This window comes from Dendrobates tinctorius, unplaced genomic scaffold (assembly GCF_039654945.1).
Source record: "Dendrobates tinctorius isolate UK_male_01 unplaced genomic scaffold, ASM3965494v1 ptg000158l, whole genome shotgun sequence".
In the NCBI taxonomy this organism is placed as follows: domain Eukaryota; kingdom Metazoa; phylum Chordata; class Amphibia; order Anura; family Dendrobatidae; genus Dendrobates; species Dendrobates tinctorius.
The window spans coordinates 36182109-36207666 of record NW_027361825.1 but is presented as its reverse complement, the minus strand read 5'-3'; the positions used below and the strand labels follow the sequence as shown (position 1 = coordinate 36207666).

At 44.9% G+C, this 25558-nt stretch overlaps 1 protein-coding gene across 1 annotated transcript in view; it reads left to right on the top strand.

The window, feature by feature from the left end:
* Positions 1 to 3008: 3008 nt before the first annotated feature.
* The window catches only part of MAP3K10 (mitogen-activated protein kinase kinase kinase 10), a 71502-nt gene continuing 48952 nt past the window's right edge, over positions 3009 to 25558 (top strand). The window contains exons 1-2 of the mRNA XM_073549316.1: positions 3009 to 3316; positions 4028 to 5109. Of these exons, the coding sequence (XP_073405417.1) occupies positions 4368 to 5109 (742 nt within the window). The 5' untranslated portion in view covers positions 3009 to 3316; positions 4028 to 4367. The remainder of the gene's footprint in view (positions 3317 to 4027; positions 5110 to 25558) is intronic.

Sequence of the window (25558 nt, the reverse complement as noted above, 5' to 3'; positions counted from 1 at the left end):
AAAAACCTGGGAAAACATATTGACTTGCGTATAAGCCTAGCGTGGAAAATGCAGCTGCTACTGGTAAACTTCAAAAATAAAGATAGATACCAATAAAAGTAAAATTAGTTGAGACATTAGTAGGTTAAATGTTTTTGAATATTCATATTGAATCAGGAGCCCCATATAATGCTCCATACAGTTCATGATGGCCTTATAAGATGCTCCATACAAAATACACCCCATATAATGCGGCACAAAGGTTACTAATGGCCCTATAAGATGCTCCATAGAATAATATGCCCCATAAGATGCTCCATACATTACGCCCCCATAAGATGCTCCATACATTACGCCCCCATAAGATGCTCCATACATTACGCCCCCATAAGATGCTCCATACATTACGCCCCCATAAGATGCTCCATACATTACGCCCCCATAAGATGCTCCATACATTATGCCCCCATATGCTGTGCCATAAGATGCTCCATAGAATAGGCCTCATATGCTGCTGCAAATAAAAAAGAAAAATGACATACTCACCTCTTTTCGCTGGGGGCCAGGTGCCAGTGTCACTGCTGGATCAGGGCCTCGGTACCTGAGATATTCACCTGTCCTCGGTCCATCGCAGGGCGCCGCTCTGTCTTCCAGGTCCCTCTGTCAGTGACTGTTCAGGCAGAGGGCGTGGCGCACACTGACTACATCACCGCGCCCTCTGACCTGAACATCACAGACAGGATGCGGAGGACAGAATGGCGTGCAGCGGTGGACCGGGGACAGGTGAATATCGCATATACTTACCCCCTCCTGGCGCGTTCTCTGCAGCCCCTCCTGGGGTGGTATCTGGCAGCTCTTCCCTCTTCCTTCAGCGGTCACGTGGTACCGCTCATTAAAGTCATAAATATGCACATATTCATGACTTTAATGAACGGTACCACGTGACTGCTGAAGGAGGGTGCCTGAGACTGTGGGAGAAGCGGGGGGGGGCTGCAGAGAAGGTGCCGGGGGGGGTCAGTATGATCTCTGACCCCCCCCCGGTATATGACTCGTGTATAAGCGGAGAGGGGGACTTTCATAGAGATATATATTTCATAGAGATGTAGATGCTGTATCTGAATCAGTGATACTTCAATTGTCAGCATCTAAATCATTACAGAACCGACAGGATATGAGCCATGGTTTACATACAGATTTTTACTAATAAGGTTAGTAGTGTATATGTGTGTTAAATTTAGGAGCTGTAGGTGTTAAATTATAGGATTAATTCACGGAAAAAACTTGTGTGGGCTCCTGCGCTATTTTCTCCGCCAGAGAGGGCAAGCCAGTGACTGAGGGCAGAAATTATTAGCCTAGAGAGGGACCTTTGTTTTTGAGCCCCCCCCCCCGGCTAAAAAAAAATCTGCCCCCAGCCACTCCAGAAAAGGCGCATCTGTAAGATGAGAAAAATTCTGGCACTTACCCTCTCTCTTCCCATTGCCCTGTAGCAGTGGCATATGGGGTAATAAGGGGGTTAATGACACCTTGCTATTGTAAGGTGACATTAAGCCTGGTTATTAATGGAGAGGTGTCAATAAGACACCTATCCATTATTAATCCACTAGTCTTGCTGATTTCGGCTGAGAAAAAAATATTGCAAATGAGATGTCACCTATTGAATAACATAGGTCTGAGTGCAAACCGATTTTTTATCAGATTGCACTCGTCCATATTTCTCACCAGTGAGTATGAGCCCTTACTTTTATTATCAGTCTACATTGCAGTCACAGCTACGCCCGTGACTGCCATGCACACTTATGGCTTTCATACACCTCCGTGCATATCCTGGGGAGACTACACAGCGACCCCTACCTGTGACATCGGTCACTGCTTCACCATTGCAATCCCAGATACGCCTGGGACCGCAATGCATTCCCATAGCCTCAATACGCCTCCATTGCCTATCCTGGGGAGAACACACAGCACCCTCTAACTGTAACAGGGGTCACTGCCTCACATAGGGTACAAGTGTCCAGATCGTCAGCCCTAAGCTTGGTGACGGGAGCCTGTACTTTAGGGCGCAGGAGGGAGTGAAAGGTTTCAAAGAGTTGTTTTGGATTGTGGGCTAGTGAAGTGATGAGGGTGGTGAAGGACTTACTTAGCCAGATGGAGCGCAGAGTTCTAGGTTTTGAGCATGAACTTATAGTGGATGAAGTCTTCTACTGAAAGTGATTTTCTCTACAGACATTTGGCGCACCAGCAGCGCTGGAGAAAACGTGTTTTTCGTCCGTGCTGGGCTTTTCTGCGTGTAGCCAATGCTGCTTCATCCAGGGCGCTCTGCAATGTATTGTTATAATGTGACAGTGCTGAGTCTGGAGATGGGACCTAAAGATGACTGTATGTTGTTCAGAAAACCACTGCAACAAATCCACGCCAAAAATGCATTAAAAAGACAGAAAAAAGGCAGTAAAAAGAGCAGTTGGATATAATTACAATTCCCAAATAATACTATGAAAAATCTAAAACAAATGAAAATCTATCTGTAAATTCTAGATATATTGCGCGAATAATGAAAATATTGCAACTCCAACAATGTTGCTAAAGCAGAAAACGTTTATCTTTTCTCATCTGCAAGGAGTTTGTATGTTCTCCCCGTGTTTGCGTGGGTTTCCTCCTGGTACTCTGGTTTCCTCCCACATTCCAAAGGCATACTGATAGGGATTCTAGATTGTGAGCCCCATTGGGGACAGTGATGGTAATGTGTGCAAACTGTGAAGCGCTGCGGAATATGTTAGCGCTATATAAAAATAAAAGATTATTATTGGGTTAAAGGTTCTCTCTACATTGCACGTAGCATCTGCTTAAACATGTTATTACAATATGTATTCTCCATAAGACATTATTCCAATAGGACCTTATGTGTCTATGAATATTTATTTCCAGGGTTTCCAGGGATTGCAGGGCACAACCTGCTGGCCACACACTGTAATTGTCTCTTTGCACCACGAAACTACAACTCCCACAATGCAATCGGACAGAAGCAGGGAGGTGAGGGGGTGGCTGTGTATCTGCTGTGCCTGGAACAGCTGACAGCAGCCTGTGTAAGGTGAATGGAAACCATTACCCAGAGAGAGGGGGCTAGAACTAGATTCTCGCAGGTGATGGAGGAGGATGATGCCATCTTCACCTTGCCAGAGACGGATGGATAAGAGGATGATGATGGTGCTGGTGACGATGGGAAGATTGTAAAAATTGATGCATGTCTACATACTGGGTGCTATTGCTGCTTTAGGTCCTTGCATGGTTGCAAGAGATCTTCTTTCCATGAGAGATCGGACCCCAAATGTGGACTTGTGAGGTACGTGATCTACTGGATTGCATATGTTAATGTTCTATTTGATAACCTGGATGAATAAATTATACATTGCTGTACTTGTAATAACGTCCAAACTGCTAATATCCCATCAGGTGATCTTTATTTTGACCCGACACTGGCTGATCCCACTCAGGTGATCATTGCTTTGACCCGGTAATGCCTGATCCAATTCCTATCAGCAGATCTCTCATAGAAAGCCTGCTACTGTCTGATCACATAATATCCACTTAGTAAATTTCCTTCTGTCTGTATATAACATTTAGGATCCCATTACGGTGTGATCAAGTCTGGCCAATGCATATCCTTTTATTGGAAGCACAAAAGTCAACGATCCTAATCATGAAGTCCAATACATTGTTCTGTTAGGAATCTACTGATCCGTTCCCCTAAAAGTCTATGCATGGATAGTATGTAAAAAAATGTAACCCTAATCCCCGAGACAATGCTGTGTGACAGGTAGCCGGCCAGTGTCAAACGGCAGCATCGGATTTCTATAGATCAACTAAACGCCGACATGGGTTTAACCCTTCCCAGATCTTGTAATCGAGAAGGAAGTCTTCTAGTAAACACTGGCTCATTATTAAATGAGTGTCGAAACCGTGGGTAGAAAACAAGATGTTCCTCACCACCTTGAAGATGTCTTTGTTATTTTTAATGAAGATTTAATATGTAACTTTTCCTAATCCCTCACAGTTCCCGTTTGAAGCTTTCCAAGTCTTGAACTTCAAGGATTCATAAACGTTAAGACAGTCACCTAATTCACCGGAAATTTTAAGAACTCTCCACCCAGATGTGTCGGAAAGATTTGACTTGGTCTAAACCATTTTATTAAACCAGTTTGCTGTCCAGAATGCGACTTTTGGAAGCTAGACGGAAGGATGAGTAATGGAGATGATCCCGGTTTTATTCGGGGGCCACTTTATGCACAACTGGTCTCGGACGTCTTTAAATCTCTTTATTATGGGAACATGTACATTGGACAAGTTCAACCTTAGGATTAGAATGGAGTAAAATGAGATATTGACCCGCAGGTATGGATGGGTTTCCAAAACCTGAGGCCATGTTGTGGCAAAACTCTAAAGACCCAAAGGAAAATGGAACATGGCATGATACGGAAGGCTATGGGGGCTCCAATCCTTTGTGGACAGCAGTTTTTGATTACGAGGCCACAGCAGAAGAAGAACTAACATTAAGAAGGGGTGACTTGGTGGAGATTCTTTCCAAAGACTCTACAGTCTCTGGCGATGAAGGTTGGTGGACTGGAAAAGTTAGAGACAAAGTAGGTATCTTTCCAAGCAACTATGTGGTCAGTGACCTTAAATATACTAGCTGGAAGACCACAGTGAAAGATTTCCCTCATCCGCTGCAGATAAAGTTTGAGGAGTTGGATTTGGAGGAAATCATTGGGGTGGGTGGTTTTGGAAAGGTCTACAAGGGAATATGGCGAGGAGAAGAGATGGCCGTTAAGGCAGTACGACATGACCCAGATGAAGATATCAACGTAACGGCAGAAAATGTCAGACAGGAAGCCAAATTGTTTTGCATGCTGCATCATCCCAACATTATAGCCTTGAAAGGAGTATGTACGACACCTCCGCATCTTTGCTTGGTCATGGAGTATGCAAGAGGTGGACCATTACATCGGGCCTTGGCTGGAAAAAAAGTACCAGCTCATGTACTAGTCAACTGGGCTGTACAGATTGCACGAGGCATGAAATATCTTCACAGCGAGGCCATTGTACCCATTATCCACCGGGACCTGAAGTCCAGCAATAGTAAGTGTCTATGGCGAGAGGCGGCGACCATTTCTTTGTGTTTTATGTGGGTGGTTGGATGATGGTTTGGGTTCTTATCTGCCACTCCCTTCTTAAAATTCGCTCTTAGCCTTTTTTTGTAAACGTCATCAGTTAAAGATCAGATTTAGCCTATGGCCCGAAATGCAGGACATGCCATCATTCACAATGTTAGTATAAGGCCATGTTCATATTTTCTTGCTAGAGGGAAACAGAGTCTATTAAATGTCTTTTCTTTCCCCAATGGGCACCATTGTAAAAAAAAAAAAAAAAAAGGCCCCCATCTAACATATGGAGGTGTAATAATGGAATCTTATGAGGTAAAGATGTTTTGGGGCCTCATTGGGCACCAGGGCCTGGAGATGACTCCTATCTCTGCACCCTTCTTGTCAAGTTTGTTAATGAACTTGACCTAGGTAGACCATTCTAATGAGTTTTGAGGGCGCATGCAATGTCTGTGTGATACAGACCCCTCCTAGTGATGCCCACCTATTGGAAATTTACAGGCTATTGAATTGATGACATATTGCTAAGAAAAGCTATAACTTCCTCATCGGTGGTGGTCAGACTAACGGGACCGCTCTTGATTTTAAGAACATACAGGAATCAGTGGTGGTCCTAAAGGTTGGACCTTCACAGTAGTTAGGTATGAAACCCACTTTAAATTTATGCATGAAGAAAGAAAAATAATAGTGGATTGTGGCAACCAGACACACATTTAGGAAGGAAGGAGCATTTTTTTTTTTTTGCTTTTTTTTTTTTTTTTACCAAAGGTCTTTAATACCTGTCTGAAGGATGAGATAAAGCCACAAAAAATTGTAGTAAAAAAAAATCTAAATAAAAAGCCTGATCATCCCCTGCCAATATGCCCTAGTCCTAAAAATCTACTAACTAGGTTATGTAATTTATCAAATTTACCATCAGAAGACTCAAATCTGAATTCTATTATAAGGTTCTTTTAATATCCAAGATATTTTATGGCATATTTATTGATACTGTCTTAATTCCTACACAGTGCAAACTTACAAACAGGAAAATGAAGTTGATTTTCATAGTCCTTGCTGTATGATAAATTTGGAGAATCTTTAGACTATATAGTCCAAGTTTACACCATCTTTTTGATTACTTTTTGGCAGAAATGTTCACAATTTTTGATTTGTGGTGTTGTGCATTGGGCCACAACCCTTTGTCGGACAAGACACAGAAACAGATAATAAACATGGTGACTTTCATGAAAGACGTTTTTTTTGCACTCATTTAATTTGAAAATTCTCCCCCTATGTGGAAAAAAACCTTTGTCTCATAAAAAGGCAAAAATGGCTGTAATGGCTAAATATATAAAATCATCCTACCCATTAAATCAGCACAGTAATTAGATATTCAGCACTAAAACAGCTATCTCTGCCAACCCCTCCATACACATGCACACTCAACTTGACTGAGCGTGCATGTGTTCTCACTAACAAGAATGGGACTAAACCAGTGCCTGACACCTCTGGAAGTTACTTATCTCCCAACAACAAAAATGCCCAATCCTTATACTTCCCAACGTCTGCTGGGAAGAGACATGGGACAGAAATATAAAGTAAACAAGACACAAAGACAAAACATGGATACCAGGAAACCTTTATCATACTAAAGCACTAACCAACAATAGGGAGGAGGATAGGGACAGGGAGGAATAAACTAAATGGGACCAGGGTCTAGGAGATAAACATACTGTACGTACTACAGTTAACCAAAGAACACTACTGAAATAACTCTACTCCAACCTCTTAGCTTTAGCACACAGCACAGGAAGACGAAACTTTCACGGGCAGGGACAAGAAGCTCTGACCAGTTTTTATAGGAAGAGCTAATGACCAGATCAGAAGCAGCTGAAATAGAGCTGCATGTTTCTGACCAGCATAGAAAGGGTTGCTAACCTCTTCAGCACCAAAGGAAACTAAATCCATTTAATATGGGATACAAATCACACCATCTCTAAAGAAGACCTGTGATTCATTATTTATGATTCCTGACGTGACTGTCTAACTCAATGTCTTATAGAGGGATGTGACAACCCTTGTGACACATATATAGGCGGTATTCTACATCTAGGTCTGCTTCAAAACATTCTTATAATATTTGCATAATAATTGCATTAAATCTATTCTTATAGAGGACATTATGTAATTATGTTCCCGAAAAACTGGTGCAATCATTATCTGGGATAAAATATTATTTGTCTTGGATCGGTCACAGTGGAGTAAGCTAAATTTCATATAAGTGCACAGCGACGACTAAATGTAAAAGCTGTCGGTGTCTTTAGTGCTTTTTTACATTATTTTTTATTATAATAAAGTGTTTTTAATTCACATTTAATTTCATCAACTTGATTATTATTTTGTAGTACATCTAACAATACATATGGTATTGCCTTGCTTTTATTAAAATCCCAGTGCTTGGCTCACAAGGGTGCAGTTCTGCTTGGCAGTGACTTCTAGTACTGCTTTCTGCAAGAACTCGGCTTTATTACACTCCCATGTTGGCTACGAGTTCTATGAAACCATATTATGGCACCCATAGAAGTGTATTGGCTGATCATATGCCTTACAGAGGCACAATTATGATTTTTTCCCTTCCATATTTATATGGAATACTAATAAAAAATTGTGGTGCTTTCCTACTTTTATTTTTGAAGCATTGCTTTTCAGGAAGAATATCTCTAATAAATGGAAGCACCATATGGCAAAACATGGAGTGGCTGCATCTCATCAGTACAGATCCATACTGTTATTTCCTTCAATAAGGATCCATGCACATAGCTCTGCTGTGTGCATAAAGTTTATGGGTGTATTCATACAGTGCAGTCAAAATGTGTGATTTTTTTTTTTGTTTGTTCAATACATGACTTTCACGGTTTGGCTACACCATGTAAATATATAAGGTCGAAATTAATAGGGCAGGCATTGTCACACAGAAACGTCTTCCTGCAAACATAAATCCAAATAGTGTCATACATTGTCAACATGGATCCATAGTGTAATTACATACAGTTGTGGCCAAAAGTTTTGAGACTGACACAAACTCAGGTTTTTTGCAAAATTTGCTTTTTTGGTGTTTTTAGATCTTTTAGGGTTCATTCAACGAGTGCATTGTACAGACAAGTGATGTCCTGGCGCATAATTGAACGCACATGGCCAACTTTCTACACGGACCAATAATCTGCATCAAAAAAATTTGTGGATGTGACCGGCTTGAGTTTTAGTACAGCCATATGAACCCAGCCTTAGTTCGATATGTCTGTTGTTACTGAAGCACAGTTTTCAGCATTTCATAAGTTTTAAAGCTTTTAATGACAAATACACGAAATTTATGTAAAGACTCAAAATTTATGTTGTTGACCCTTATTCTTGAAGACATCTGCCCTGTGACGTGGCAGCTGGATATCAGCTTCTGTGCCAAATTCTAACTGATGACCTCCCATTTTTGTTCGATTAGTGCTTGGAGTTTATCACAATTTCTGCGCTTTTGTTTGTCCTACCGCTTTGTGAGGATTGACTACAGCTTCTCAATGGGATTGAGATCTGGAGAGTTTGGGACCCAAATTGTTAATATTTTGGTCTTTGAGCCTCTTACTTACAACTTATGCCTTGTGACATGGTCTCAATCATGTTGCAAAACCATTTTTCATCACCAAATTGGTCCAGGATGGTTCAGAGAAGTTGCTATTGGAGGAGGTATGCATCCCATTCTTCATCATGACAATGTTCTTGGGCAAAATTGAGAGTGAGCCCTATCCATGGACGGAAAGCCCCCAAACTTGAATAATCTCAAGATGCTTTATTGTTGGCATGACCGAGGACTCTCCTTTTTCTTTTCTGAGCAATCATTCTTCCAGGTGTCGCTAACAGTCTGAAGGAGGCTTCATCAGAGAAAATAATTTTACCCCAGTCATCTGCAGTCCATTCCCTGTACTTCCTACAAAATGTTAGTCTGTCCTTGATATTTTTCATAGAGAGAAGAGGCTTTTTTGCTGACCTTGTTTGCCATGCTATTCTCCAAAAGCCTTCTCCTCATTATGCATTCAGATTCACTGACACCTGACAGTTGCTATTCCTGAGCCAGCTCTGGGAAATTTGAAAATTGTCTCTTCAGAGAGGAAGAGGACTAGAACTCTAGTGCAACCTATTGGAAGTAGCAATCTTAAAAGTCAACGTTGACCCTTTAATGAGCATCTCCGCAAGGAGAAATTATACTTCTTGGATATCAGTCAGATGTCTCTCACACAGCCAAACCAGATCTCACACTTTGCACTGATAAGGGGCAGTACCCCGAAACAGTGTCTGCAAATTGAGATTCTGGATTTGGCTTTTATCCTAAATCATATGACAAGGCTCGTTAGAGTCAATATTGACTTTTAGGATTGCTACTTCCAATAGGTGGCACTAGAGTTCTAGTCCTCTTGCTCTCTGAAGAGACAACTTGCATATTTCCCAGAGGAGCATTGCGGCTTTAAGTCTCCTCATCTCGGCATGCTTAACATGTCAATCTCTGCAAGGAGAAATGATACTTCTTGGATATCGGTCAGATGCCTCTCACACAGCCAAACCAGATCTCACACTTTGCACTGACGAGGGGCAGTACCCCGAAACAGTGTCTGCAAATTGAGATTCTGATTTGGCTTTTATCCTAAATCATGTGGCAAGGCTCGTTAAAGGGTCAAAATTGATTTGTAGGATTGCTACTTCCAATAGGTGGCACTAGAGTTCTAGTCCTCTTCCTCTTTGAAGAAACAATTTGCATATTTCCCAGAGGAGCATTGCAGCTTTAAGTCTCCTCATCTCGGCATACTTAGCGTGTCAATCTCCACAAGGAGAAACGACACTTCTTGGATACTGAGCCAGCTCTGTACTGGTGATGAATCAATCCTGTAGCTAAATTCTTTTTAGATGACGGTCCTGGCACTTGCTGGACTTTCTTTGGTGCCCTGAAGCCTTTTTCACAGGAATTAAACCTGTCTCTTTGAAGTTCTCATGATCCAACAAATGGTTTATTTAGGGGCAATCTCACAAGCAGCAATGTCCTTGCCTGAAAATCCATTTGTGATGCAAAGCAATGACGACTGCATGTGTTTCATTGGTGGTAACAATGGTTAACAGAAGGTAAGATTTTAAAGCACTACCCCCCTCTGGTGCTTTAAATTATTGCTAGTGCTTTCAAGCAAACAGTCTGAATTATAATAGCAATCAGCATGATAGAGTAACATCAGCCGCCTTGTCCTCATTAACACTTTCTCTGGTGCTAATGAGAGGATCACTGAGTAATTTTGTGGCAGAGCTGAAAAAGAAGTGGAATTGTTTATTTTTGTGTTAATTTTCATGGCAAAGAATGACTTTGCAATTTTTTGATCACTCTTCATAACAATGAAGAGTTAATGCAAATTGCCACTTTAAAAAATGAAGTAGCAAAGTTTGTTAAACCCAAAATATGTGCCAGGTCTCAAAACTTTTAGCCACAACTATAGAGCCATACTGTTATACTGTGCAATGTGAATTATATGTGTTAATGATGTTGGTATTGTGTGTTGCCCGACGGGTAGCAGAGTAAAAATTAAAGATTGGGACTAGCCCACAGTGGGAGGGGCTAAGATATAGGAACAGAGACAGTTTCCTGTCAGAACATCAGAAAGGGCCTAGAGTGCGTAGAAAGAAGACCTAATGTGAGCAGTGCTACATGACGTGGGTGTCCCTAGTAAGAAAAGAGACAGAGGATAGCTAGATCCTAGCAGAAAGTGGAAGAGAAGTGACTAAAAGAACAGAGTGATTGATCAGAGTAGGGTCCTGGGTCAGGCTTCCTAGCAGTACTGCACAGAGTTTATAGCTCACAGAGGTAAAGGGTCTAGATGTGACAGAGCAAGTAAGATGAAAAGAGTGCCCTGGGTGGGGGTTCCAGAGCATCGGTAGCAGAGAGGATAAAGACCGGCGATACTGGAAACATAGTTCCCTAGAGGGGAAATAAGATGTGGAACTACAGGTTGAGAATAGGACTCTTGCTAACTGGACTGTAGTACTGAGCTGGGATGTGTTGAAGTAAAGAGGAACGGTAATGATAAAGAAAAAGCACGTAAAGAGGAAGGAATTGAAATTGTGTGTGGAAAAATGCTCCGTATTGTAAAGGAATCATTCAAGTTATGTACCCGCGCTCTCCTGTAAATAATCCCTACCAAGGTATCGTTTAGTAAAAAGTTTATTTTTGACTGGTCGTCTGCCTCATTGAACTGTCCAACATCTGATCCTGGCCAATCAAAGTCATCGATTACATGTGATTCATGTCACAAATTGATTTTTATTATTAAAACAAATTTTTTTTTGAAAATTTTAAAAATCATAAAAACAAAATAAAATATATGTGTGATGCAAGGGGCATGAAATAGCAGACTAGTCAGAAAAAGAATTAAAAGTCATATAGAAAATAAATAATAAAAGAAATATAGAAAAAACTGAATAATATACAAATGATAAAATAACGTAAATAGAAAGTGCACAGTGACAGAGATTTAATGAATTAACACCATGTAGTAGATTTTATGATACTGTCAATATATCCAAAACTTATTATTCTGGAAATTATATAGTTAAATGGGGAAACAAGGTAAATAACATGATAAAAAATATTAATAATTCTCATATAATCTAAATAAAGTGCACATTAAGTAGTCATTGCTGCAATATGATCAACCATGATCAATGGAATAAAGTGCGGTGGTAAAGGTGCATAGAAAAACAAATACCAATCAGTCTGGCACTCCACTGCCCCCCCACACACACCACTCCAACGCGCGTTTCACTGACGCTTTCCATGCCGTCCTCTGGCCTATTGGCTGTGTCTCCATCATAGTGTAGTAGCATTGCCTATCTCTGGTGTCACGCTCTCCGCCTCTAATACTTACCGACACGGCCCCGCTGCTCTTCCACACGCCTCCCGGTGCGCTCCTGCTCCACGTCGCGTCCCCGCTCCAGACATCCAGGGTCCTCATCGTCGGCCCTGCGCGCCTGTTCCTGTCATCTCCCCTGGCACTCGAACCTCTGGGAGCTGTGACGCAGTGGCTCCGCCCCCAACATGGCTGCGCCCACCGGCTGTTTCAGCAAGGCGTCTTGCCAGGTAAGACACCTGATTATCTTCTGCGGTGGCATAATGGCAATGTTTTGCGCTGGGGGGAATCCTGTCGGGCTCGGTGTCTGCTGTCGGTGCGTCCTGTAGGTATTTCCAGTCCTCTCCGGTCTGCCGTCTGCGTACAGTTCCTTCTCAGATGTCTTCGACAAGAAAGAAGCTGAAGTCCTTCCTCCACACCGACCCTACAATTGCCCCATTGAGCTCGTCCCTGGTACCACGCCTCCTCGTGGAAGGATTTACCCTCTCTCCCCGGCGGAGTCCCAGGCCATGTCCGAATATGTCCAAGACAACCTAGCCCGAGGCTTAATTTGGAAATCTTCGTCCCCTGCTGGAGCAGGCTTCTTCTTTGTAAAAAAGGATGGGTCCCTTCGTCCGTGTATTGACTATCATGGCCTAAACTCTATCACGGTGAAGAACAAATATCCACTGTCGCTTATCTCTGAGCTTTTTGACCGCTTGAGGGGAGCAAGAGTCTTTACCAAGCTCGATCTGGGAGGAGCCTATAACCTTGTTTGCATACGTTCAGGAGATGAGTGGAAGACCGCATTCAACACACGAGACGGCCGCTATGAGTATTTAGTCATGACATTTGGCCTCTGCAACGCGCCTGCGGTTTTCCAGGAGCTCGTTAACGATATCTTCCAAGATCTCCTATACTCCTGTGTCGTAGTCTACTTAGACGACATCTTGATCTTCTCTCCAGACCTGTCCACTCATCGCCGAGACGTCCGCCAAGTCCTCCAATGCCTCAGGGAGAATCACCTCTTTGCCAAGTTGGAGAAATGCATCTTTGAGCAATCTTCATTGCCTTTTCTTGGTTATATCGTCTCGAGCTCTGGGTTAGAAATGGATCCTGAGAAGGTCTCTGCTGTCCTCAATTGTCCAATTTTTGCTCTCGCCCGCAAGGGGGTCAATCCTAACCACTGGCCCGCGGATGCTGAGGTCACCTTCGAGGCTCTGAAACAAGAATTCGCAAAATCTCATGTGCTCCACCGTCCTGATGCCAATAGGCCGTTCGTCCTTGAGGTGGACGCATCTTCAGTTGGAGCAGGAGCAGTGTTGTGAGTTCATTTTCTGGTCTACCAGTTGTGAGTTCTCCTTCCAGGCTCCCTCTGGTGGTAACAGGAGCTAGTGAGGCTGATTTAATCAGTAGAGATCTGCCACCTGATAATGAGGATGATGATTGGCCCTCAGGAATCTCAGATTGGATTTAAGACAGCCGACACCCTACTCTGGTGCTGGTGATTCCTTCTGCTTGTCAGGTCTTGGTTCTCAGCTCTGTTCCAGTCAGCTCAAGCTAAGTTTCTCTGCTAATGTTCACACTTGATTTTGTTGTTCTATTCAGTTTTTTGTGTGGTCAGCCAGCCCCGGCTGGGGCTGTGCTGAATTTCCACTCTTATTTATCTGTATTTGCCAATTTGCTTTTTGTCCCTTATTAGATTGGCCTCTTTTTGCTCTGTCTCAGAATATTTCAGAGTGCTGATATAGTGGGAGAAGTCTAGTGACTTCAGGGTTAATTTTGTTATCAGAAGTGTTGGACATTATTTTATAGGGTTTTGGGCAGATTGCAGACAGTGTCTTTCCTTTCCTCTCCTTTCTAGTTAGTTTGGGCCCCATCGTTTGCTCAGCCTATTTTCCTGCCTGTGTTTGTGTTTTCATCATGTTTCACCGTCAATACATGTGTGGGTGCTGTCTATTCCTTTGGGGTCTGCTCTGGGGCAGTTAGTTTTCCCCTTTTCTTGCTTTAGGCTTATTTAGTCCTCCAGTCGTGACGAGGCGTCTAGGTTCATCGTAGGTACGCTCCACGGCTGCTGCTAGTTGTGTGGTTAGGATCAGGGATCTGCAATCTGCATAGTTACCAACCTCTCTGGTTTTTCTGGGCTTAGCATGTTTAGGTTTTTTCCTCCTCGGTGACCCATTCATAACAGAGCAGTCCTTCTGCAGAAATCCTCCTCTGGTCGCCTAGTCACCTGTGGATTCTTTTCTAAAGCCTTCTCCGCCCCTGAACAAGAATTTCCATTGGGGATAGAGAGCTGCTAGCCATAAAGCTAGCCCTCGAGGAGTGGCGCCATCTCCTCGAAGGGGCCGTCCATCCGTTCATCATCTTCACGGATCACAAAAATTTGGAGTATATTCAGTCCGCCCAAAGGCTCAACCCACGGCAGGCCAGGTGGTCTTTGTTCTTCAGACGTAATGATTTTGAACTTTACTTCTGACCAGGGAATAAGAACATGAAGGCTGACGCGCTATCCCGGTCATTTTTGCCTATGGACAGCGAGGATGGACCTACGCATATTAACCCGGCCAAAATTCTTACCGTGGCTGCACTAAGCCTAGTCACTCCACCACCTGGTAAAACCTTTGTTCCAAGTGGGGACAAGCTGAAAGTCTTACGTTGGAGTCATTTCTCGAAGTTTTCCGGGCATGCTGGAACCAAGAAGACCCTCTCTCTCATCTCCCGCCATTATTGATGGCCTTCGCTTCACCGAGACGTGTTGGAATTCATCGCCTCCTGTGCCTCCTGTGCCAGAAACAAAGTCCCTAGACAACGTCCTTCAGGTCTTCTACACCTGTTGCCTGTGCATTCGGCCCCATGGACCCACATTGCTATGGACTTTATCACCGATTTATGCTCTGTGATCTTGGTAGTCGTAGATCGGTTTTCCAAAATGGCCCACTTTGTTCCTATGCTTGGGTGTACCAGCAGCGGACTCCATGTCTGCGGACTTCTCTCGGATTTGGAGAGAGACCAAGGAGGCTCTTGAAAGAGCCAGTTGCAGAATGAAGCGGTATGCCGATAAAAAAACGTTTGGACGCCCCTCCATAGCGTCCAGGAGATAAAGTCTGGCTGTCCTCACGATACATCAGGCTAAAAATCCCCTCCTATAAGTTAGGTCCGCATTACATTGGTCCCTTTGAAGTCATAAATCGCATCAACGACGTGGCCTACAAGTTGAAATTGCCCGCCTCGCTTCGAATCCCTAACGTCTTTCACGTATCGCTCCTCAAACCGGCAGTGTTTAATTGTTTCCACTCGGCTCCTTCCCTAACCCCCCAACCATGTAGTGCTGACAATACCTTTGAGGTGAAGGATATACTTGCTATGAAGCCAGTTAGAGGGAGAACTTTGTTCTTGGTCGATTGGAGAGGTTTTGGTCCAGAAGAGAGGTCTTGGGAACCCCAAGAGAATATTAATGCTCCTCGTATTATGAAAAGATTTCTCTCCAGCGTTAGAAAGAGGGGGAGTAAAGGGGGGGGAACTATCACGCTCCCCGCCTCTAATACTTACCAGCGCGGCCCCGCTGCTCTTCTGCGCGCCTCCCGGCGCGTTCCTGCTCCACGTCGTGTCCCCGCTCCAGAAATCCGGGGTCCCTGTCATTGGCCCTGCGCGCCTGCGCCTGTCATCTCCCCTGGCGCTTGGACCTCTGGGAGCTGTGACACAGTGGCTCCGCCCCCAACATGGCGGCGCCCACCGGCTATTTCAGCAAGGCGTTTTGCCAGGTAAGACGCCTGATTATCTTCTGCGGTGATGCTGTCTCTGTGTTAGCGTTCACCCTATCCTCAGGCCTCTGTATCCTCTGTGCTCTCGTTCTGTTCTGTCTGCGCTGCCTCCGGTAGCCTCCCTGCTCCATGTCCACCTCCTGCCTTGCCCTGTGTCTCGGTCTTGTCCTGTGTGCCTCTCTGGCTCGTCACCCCCCGGCTACCTGTCTGGTCGCTCTGTGTTCTCTTAGCCCCTGTCTGTACTGTTCTCATCTTCCTCTCTGTCTCCTGCAGCCTCCAGCCTCCTTTAGTCTCCAGTGCTCCCGGTCCCATTTGCCTCTTATGCTCCTTGGTTCCTGAAGTCCTCTGTGCATCTGGGTTCCGTATTCCTGGTCGCCCATTTTGCACCAGCTGTTGCGGTTACATCCCTCGTGGGCCTGCCCCTAACGCTCCCTGTATAGGGGGTGGTTCCACCTGGCCCGCTCGCCCTTGGGGGCTCTGGAGCCGTGACCCAGAGGGTCCACTTCTAGGTTCCACCGTATTCCCACACCGTAACATCTGGCATACTGACTGTGTCTCCATCATGGTGTGGTAGCATTGCCTGTCCCTAGCCTAGTGGCTGTGTCTCCATCATAGTCTAGTAGCAGTGCCCTTCTCTGGCCTAGTGGCTGTGTCTCCTTCATGGTGTAGTAGCATTGCCTTTTTCTGGCCTAGTAGCTGTGTCTCCATGGTGTAGTATAAGTGCCCTTCTCTGACCTAGTGGCTGTGTCTCCATCATTGTGTAGTAGCAGTGCCCTTCTCTGACCTAGTGGCTGTGTCTCCATCATGATGTAGTAGCAGTGCGCTTCTCTGACCTAGTGGCTGTGTCTCCATCATGGTGTAGTAGCAGTGCACGTCTCTGACCTAGTGGCTGTGTCTCCATCATGGTGTAGTAGCAGTGCGCTTCTCTGACCTAGTGGCTGTGTCTCCATTATGGTGTAGTAGCATTGCCTTTCTCAGGCCTAGTGGCTGTATCTGCATGGTATAGTAGAAGAGCCCTTCTCTGACCTAGTGGCTGTGTCTCCATCATGATGTAGTAGCAGTGCCTTTCTCTGACCTAGTGGCTATGTCTCCATCATGATGTAGTAGCAGTGCCTTTCTCAGGCCTAGTGGCTGTATCTGCATGGTATAGTAGAAGAGCCCTTATCTGACCTAGTGGCTGTGTCTCCATCATGATGTAGTAGCAGTGCCTTTCTCTGACCTAGTGGCTGTGTCTCCATCATGATGTAGTAGCAGTGCCTTTCTCAGGCCTAGTGGCAGTTATCTTCATGGTGTAGTAGAAGAGCCCTTATCTGACCTAGTGGCTGTGTCTCCATCATGATGTAGTAGCAGTGGCTTTCTCGCACTTAATGGCTGCTTCTCCATCATGGTGTAGTAGCAGTGCCCTTCTCTGCCCTAATGGAAGTGTCTGTCATGTCACGTGTAGTGTGACTGGCCCCATGTTGTAGTGTCCATATCGTGTCAAGGTGTAGTAGTGCCGTGTGAGGGGGAGGTGTGCGCCGCACCACTCCAGTATCAGTACACGCTGACCTTTCACACACTCTTCTATTCTCTCCTGAAACCTGTTTGACTTTCTCCTCTGTGTCGAGATTAACCCTTGCATCGCCATGACACGATTCACTTGTTATTATATGTACTAACTCAAGTCCCCATAACTGGGGTGAACACATATATAACTTGTTTTTTGGTTTATTAGAGTCTCAGCCGAGATGTGAATGGCTTTTCTGGAGGTAAAATATTTTGTGTTGTGAGGATGTCAGCAAGGGTTAACTCCTCAAAGGCTTCCCTTCATTTGTATATACCGACCATTCTTTTGCATAAATGTTCTACACTAGACATGGTGACTATTGACACAGTAAATTGCAACTGGAGAGCTCTACGTTTGGTGCGTATATACTGTATTTATTGTCTTTGCAGGTACCTGTGATACTGCACTGTTAAGGTACTGTCACACTTAGCGATGCACCAGCGATCCCGACAACCATATGACGCGGTCAGGATCACTGGTGCATCGCTAAGTGGTCGCTAGTGAGCTGCCACACAGGCAGATCTCACCAGCGACATAGCGGCGGTCGCTACTTACCTGTCAGACGAGGCGATCCTGACGTCCTCCCGTCCGCGTCCACGCGTCGCTCGTCTCCACAGCAGGAAGCCCAGCAGGAAGTTGACGACGAGAAACGGCCCAGGCCGTTCTCGTGCGATCAGCGATAACCAGCGGGGGGAGCCGGTCGGAGGTAAGTATCAGACATAGCGATATCGCTAGCAATATCGCTGCTGCGTCACAAAACCAGTGACTTTATAGCGATATTGCTATCGATATCGCTTAGTGTGACGGGGCCTTTACTTGGGGCCTCAGATCTGAAGGAGTTGTAGTGAAGAGACGAAAAAGTCAGGGCTGAAAATGACAGAAATAGCTGCTTCTATGTTATTTGGACTTTTTTTGGAATCAAGTGGTGTATAAAATAAAAATGCAATCACTCCCACACACAAAAAAAAAATCAAATAAAAATTGAGTAACAACCGATGTGGTTGCTGAAATTTGTCATCTTACTTTCCATGGTTCTGGAAAAGATAATATGCATGATACCTACTGTCACCACTAGAAGGCGCTCAGCTCAGTGTGTACCTGTATACAGTGACCTCCTATGCTCCCTCTAGTGGTGGCTGCAGGCAGCCTACAGTAAGCTATGTCTGACATCTATATCTATGCAGGGGAGTTAGAGCTCTGTATCAGGAAAACCAAGCTCTTACTGCTTTAACCCCTTGGAAAAACAGACATTTTTGCGCTTTCGTTATTTTACTCCTTCTGTGCATCAACATAGCCGTATTTTTTTAGTGGTACGAGTTGTAGTTTTGAAAGATGGCATTCACCTTTCCATATAATGTACTGAAAAACAAGGAAATAATCCCCAGTGAGATGTAATAGAGAAAAATCTCAATTCTGCAAATTTTGTGTGTATTTTTTGTTTTAGTTTTTATGACCTTCATTGTGTAGTAAATATTACCTATCAGTATGATTCTGGCATTTCATTTTTTTTATGGCGTGTTCCTTATGGGATAGATAATATATTTTGATAAATCAGACTGTTACGGTTGCAGCAATATCAGATATGCATTTTTTAAAATTTCCCCATCTTTATTTTTAAATGGGGGGGACATTTTTCAGATTTTTTATTATATATATATATATATATATATATATATATATATATATATATATATATATATATATATTATACTATGTATATGCACTGCTCTAAGAAATAAAGGGAACACTTAAACCAGTGGTCCCCAACCTTTTTTGCACCAGGGACCGGTTTCAAGCAAGACCATTCTTCCATGGCCCGGCAGGGCGGGGATGGAGGTGTGGCAGGGGCGGGGCTTTGGTCATAAGGGGGCGGGGCTATGGACGCGGTTGTAGTGTAGCAGTGCATACTTATAATTAAATAACATTTATAATGTGACTCAACTCACCATAGGTTTTGAATAAGTGCTCCATCACCCCCTTCTCCCCATCATTGCCTTCACCCCATCACTCCCTTCTCCCCATCATTGCCTTCACCCCATCACTCCCTTCTCCCCATCATTGCCTTCACCCCATCACTCCCTTCTCCCCATCATTGCCTTCACCCCATCACTGCCTTCACTCCATCACTGCCATCTCTCCATCATTGCCTTCACCCCATCACTCCCTTCTCCCCATCATTGCCTTCACCCCATCACTGCCATCTCTTCATCATTGCCTTCACCCCATCACTCCCCTCTCCCCATCATTGCCTTCACCCCATCTCTGCCTTCACCCCATCACTGCTGTCTCCCCATCATTGCCTTCACCCCATCACTCCCTTCTCCCCATCACTGCCTTCACCCCATCACTGCCATCTCTCCATCATTGCCTTCACCCCATCACTGCCATCTCTCCATCATTGCCATCTCCCCATCACTGCCATCTCCCCATCACTGCCTTCACCCCATCACTGCCTTCACCCCATCACTGCTGTCTCCCCATCATTGCCTTCACCCCATCACTGCTGTATCCCCATCATTGCCTTCACCCCATCACTCCCTTCTCCCCATCACTGCCTTCACCCCATCACTCCCTTCTCCCCATCATTGCCTTCACTCCATCACTGCCATCTCTTCATCATTGCCTTCACCCCATCACTCCCTTCACCCCATCATTGCCTTCACCCCATCACTGCTGTCTCCCCATCATTGCCTTCACCCCATCACTCCCCTCTCCCCATCATTGCCTTCACCCCATCACTGCTGTCTCCCCATCATTGCCTTCACCCCATCACTCCCTTCTCCCCATCATTGCCTTCACTCCATCACTGCCATCTCTTCATCATTGCCTTCACCCCATCACTCCCTTCACCCCATCACTCCCTTCTCCCCATCATTGCCTTCACCCCATCACTGCCATCTCTTCATCATTGCCTTCACCCCATCACTCCCCTCTCCCCATCATTGCCTTCTCCCCATCATTGCCTTCACCCCATCACTCCCCTCTCCCCATCATTGCCTTCACCCCATCACTCCCTTCTCCCCATCATTGCCTTCACCCATCACTGCCTTCACCCCATCACTGCCATCTCTCCATCATTGCCTTCACCCCATCACTGCCATCTCTCCATCATTGCCTTCACCCCATCACTCCCCTCTCCCCATCATTGCCTTCACCCCATCACTCCCTTCTCCCCATCATTGCCTTCACCCATCACTGCCTTCACCCCATCACTGCCATCTCTCCATCATTGCCTTCACCCCATCACTGCCATCTCTCCATCATTGCCTTCACCCCATCACTGCCATCTCCCCATCATTGCCTTCACCCCATCACTGCCTTCACCCCATCACTGCTGTCTCCCCATCATTGCCTTCACCCCATCACTGCTGTATCCCCATCATTGCCTTCACCCCATCACTCCCTTCTCCCCATCACTGCCTTCACCCCATCACTCCCTTCTCCCCATCATTGCCTTCACTCCATCACTGCCATCTCTTCATCATTGCCTTCACCCCATCACTCCCTTCACCCCATCATTGCCTTCACCCCATCACTGCTGTCTCCCCATCATTGCCTTCACCCCATCACTCCCCTCTCCCCATCATTGCCTTCACCCCATCACTGCTGTCTCCCCATCATTGCCTTCACCCCATCACTCCCTTCTCCCCATCATTGCCTTCACTCCATCACTGCCATCTCTTCATCATTGCCTTCACCCCATCACTCCCTTCACCCCATCACTCCCTTCTCCCCATCATTGCCTTCACCCCATCACTGCCATCTCTTCATCATTGCCTTCACCCCATCACTCCCCTCTCCCCATCATTGCCTTCACCCCATCACTCCCCTCTCCCCATCATTGCCTTCACCCCATCACTGCTGTCTCCCCATCATTGCCTTCACCCCATCACTCCCTTCTCCCCATCATTGCCTTCACCCCATCACTGCTGTCTCGCCATCATTGCCTTCACCCCATCACTCCCCTCTCCCCATCATTGCCTTCACCCCATCACTGCCGTCTCTCCATCACTCCCCCCATGGCCTTCTCCTCATGTCCCCATCTCCTCCAGGGCCAGGCTACACAAACACAGACCAACACACATACACAGACAGACAGACATGTACACACACATTATACATACACACACACACCACCTCTCTCCTCTCACCTGCCCGCCGCCCGCGCTTCCTCGCTCTGACACAGCAGCGGCCGCGCTCCTCTCTGTGTCAGTCAGAGACAGGAAGCGCGGGCGGCGGGCAGGAAGCTGGACGGGTCCTTGCAGCTCCGCTCCTGCTATTCCCTCTTGCAGGCAGCGGAGCTGCTTGATCGCTCCCTGGCCGCCGCTAAGAACTGCTGCGCGCCGCCCCAGCCCCCGCTACGCCACTGACTGCCCCTGGCTCCCCTTGTATCCGCGGACCGGCAAGGGCACTGCAGCGGCCCGGTGCTGGGCCACGGACCGGCGGTTGGGGACCCCTGACTTAAACAACACAATGTAATTCCAAATTGATCACACTTCTGTGAAATCAACCAGCCCATTTATGAAGCAACACTGATTGTGAATCACTTTCTCCTGCTGTTGTGCAACTGGAAAAGACAACAAGTAGAAATGATAGGCAATTAGCAAGACAACCTCTATAAAGGAGTGGTTCTGCAGGGGGTGACCATAGACCATTTCTCTGTTCTCATTTTTTTGTCTGTTGTTTTGGTCATTTTTGCATTTTTTCATTGCTCTCACGCTTAGGATACAGTAGCATGAGGCGGTGTCTACAACCCACAGAAGTTGCTCAGGTAGTGCAGCTCATCGAGGATGGCACATCAATGAGAGCTGTGGCAAGAAGGGTAGCTGTATCTGTCAGCAGAGTGTCTAGAGCATGGAGCAGATACCAGGAGCAGGCCAGTACACCAGGAGACCTGGAGGGGGCCATAGGAGGGCAACAACCCAGCAGCAGGAACGGTACCTCCTCCTTTGTTCAAGGAGTAACAGGAGGAACAGTGCCAGAATCCTGCAAAATGACTTCTATTAGGCCACTAACATCCAAGTGTCTGCTGAAACTGTCAGAAACAGACTCCATGAGGGTGGTATGAGGGCCCAACGTCCACAAGTGGGTGTTGTGCTTACAGTCCAACACTGTGCAGGTAAATTGGCATTCGCCAGAGAACACAAAGATTAGCAGATTCACCATTGATGACATGTGTTTTTCACAGATGAGAGCAAGTTCACACTGAGCAGATGTGACAGAGTTTGAAGATGCCATGGAAAATGTTCTGCTGCCTGCAACATCCTCCAGCATGATCCGTTTGGAAGTGGGTCAGTAATGGTGCAGGGAGGCATTTCTTTGGAGGGCCACACAGCTCTCCATGTGCTAGACAGAGGTATCCTAACTGCCATTAGGTACCGGAATGAGATCCTCAGACCGATTGTGAGATCATATGCAGGTGCAGTGTGCCCAGGGTTCCTCCTGATGCATGACAATGCTAGACCTCATGGGGCTGAAGTGTGATAACATTTCCTGCATGATGAAGGCATTGATGCTACAGACTGGCCTGCATGTTCCCAAGACCTGAATCCAATCAAGCACGTCTGGGACATCATGCCTCGTTGACATACACCAACACCACGTTACACCACAGACTGTCGAGGAATTGAGTGATGTTTTAATCCTGGTCTGGAAGGAGATCCCTCAGGAGAACATCCGCCGCCCCATCAGGAGCATGTCCAGGTGTTGTAGGGAGGTCATACAGACACGTGGAGGCCACACACACTACTGAGCATCATTTCCTAGTCTTGAGGCATTTCCACTGAAGTTGGATCAGCCTGTAATTTGATTTTCCACTTTGATTTTGAGTATCATTCCAAATCCAGACCTTCATGGGATATTCATTTTGATTTACATAATTTTTATGCTGTATTGTTCTCAACGCATGCCACTATGTAATGAATAAATATTTGCAACTGGATTATTTCATTCAGTGATATTTAGGATGTGGTATTTTAGTGTTCCCTTATTTTTTTTTTGGGCAGTGTACATACATATTATGTATAATATACCTAATAATGATGAAGAGACAGGAAGAGCTTTACTTTAACCCCTTTGTGACAATGGATGTACTATTCCGTCCATGTGCCCTGAGACTTAATGACCATGGATGGAATAGTATGTCATACGTGATTAGCCGCGCTCACGGGGGGTGCGCGGCTGATCATAGCCGTGTGTTGGCTGATTCTCACAGCTGACACCTGGCACTAAGTGTCACTTTAACCCCCAGCACACTATGATCAAACATGATCACAGCGTTCTGGGATCAGGCAGAAGGGCTGTCATCTCTGACAACCCCTCTGCCATGCCTCGGGGTCCCGATCGCTCCCATGATAACCCGATATCGTCATGACGACATCCGGGTTACCAGAGCTCAGAGACTTCCTTTCATGCCCAGTGCATGTCAGGAAGTCTCTGAGGATAGTGAGAAATTACATGCAGCGCTGACAGCTTATATGGCATGCAGATCTGCATGCCATATAAGCGATCAACCTGCACAGAATGAGTGTCCCATAGTGGGACACAGTGTAAAAAATAGAATGACATAGAATTTTTTTTTTTTTTAAATAATTATATATATATATTATAATAATAATAGTAAAGAAATCAATGTTTATTCTATCATTAAATCAATATTTGAATAAAAAAATTTAAACAACAGTACACATATTTAGTACCGCCGCGTCCATAATGACCCGACCTATAAAACTGTCCCACTAATTAACCCCTTTAGTGAACACCATTAAAAAAAACAATGTTTTATCATCATTCCGCCGAACAAAAAGTGGAATAACGCTCTCAAAAATACGGATATAAATAAACGTGGTACCGCTGAAAACATCATCTTGTCCCGCAAAAGAATAAGCCGTCATAAAGCTCCATCACCAGAAAAATAAAAAAGCTATTGCTCTCAGAATAAAGCGATGCAAAAATAATTATTTTTTCTTTAAAATAGTTTTCATTGTATAAAAGCGCCAAAATATAAAAAAATATAAATGAGGTATAGCTGTAATCGTACTGACCCGAAGAATAAAACCGCTTTATCAATTTTACCACACGCGGAACGGTATAAATGCCCCCAAAAGAAATTCATGAATTGCTGGTTTTTGTTCATTCTGCCTCCCAAAAATAGAAATAAAAAGCGATCAAAAAATGTCATGTGCCCGAAAATGGTACCAATAAAAACGTCAACTCGTCCCGCAAAAAATAAGACCTCACATGACTCTGTGGGCCAAAATATGGAAAAATTATAGCTCTCAAAATGTGGTGATACAAAAACTATTTTTTGCAATAAAAAGCATCTTTTAGTGTGTGACAGCTGCCAAACATAAAAACCGCCATAAATAGAGAAAAATAATAACATTTAAAAAAAATGTATTTATTTCCATTTTCCCATTAGGGTTAGGGTTGGGGCTAATGTTAGGGTTAGGGTTGGGGCTAAAGTTAGGTGTAGGGTTGGGCTAAAGTTAGGGTTAGGCTTGGGGCTAAAGTTAGGGTTAGGGTTGGGGCTAAAGTTAAGGTTGGGATTAGGGTTAGGGGTGTGTTAGGGTTAGGTTTGTGGTTAGGGTTATGGTTACTGTTGGGATTAGGGTTAGGGGTGTGTTGGGGTTAGGGTTGGAGTTAGAATCGGGGGGGGTCCACTGTTTAGGCACATCAGGGGCTCTCCAATCGCGACATGTGTCTGATCTCAATTCCAACTAATTCTGCTTTAAAAAAGTAAAATGATGCTCCTTCCCTTCCGAGCTCTGCCATGCGCCCAAACAGTGGTTTACCCCCACATATGGGGTATCAGCATACTCAGTACAAATTGCACAACTTTTGGGGTCCAATTTCTCCTGTTACCCCTAGTAAAATAAAACAAATTGGATCTGAACTAAATTTTTTGTGAAAAAAAGTTAAATGTTCATTTTTTTTTAAACATTCCAAAAATTCCTGTAAAGCACCTGAAGGGTTAATAAACTTCTTGAATGTGGTTTTGAGCACCTTCAGGGGTGCAGTTTTTAGAATGGTGTCCCTTTTGGGTATTTTCTATCATATAGACCCCTCCAAGTGACTTCAAATGTGATGTGGTCCCTAAAAAAAAAATGGTGTTGTAAAAATGAGAACTCGCTGGTCAAATTTTAACCCTTATAACTTCCTAACAAAAAAAAAAAATTGTTACAAAATTGTGCTAATGTAAAGTAGACATGTGGGAAATGTTATTTA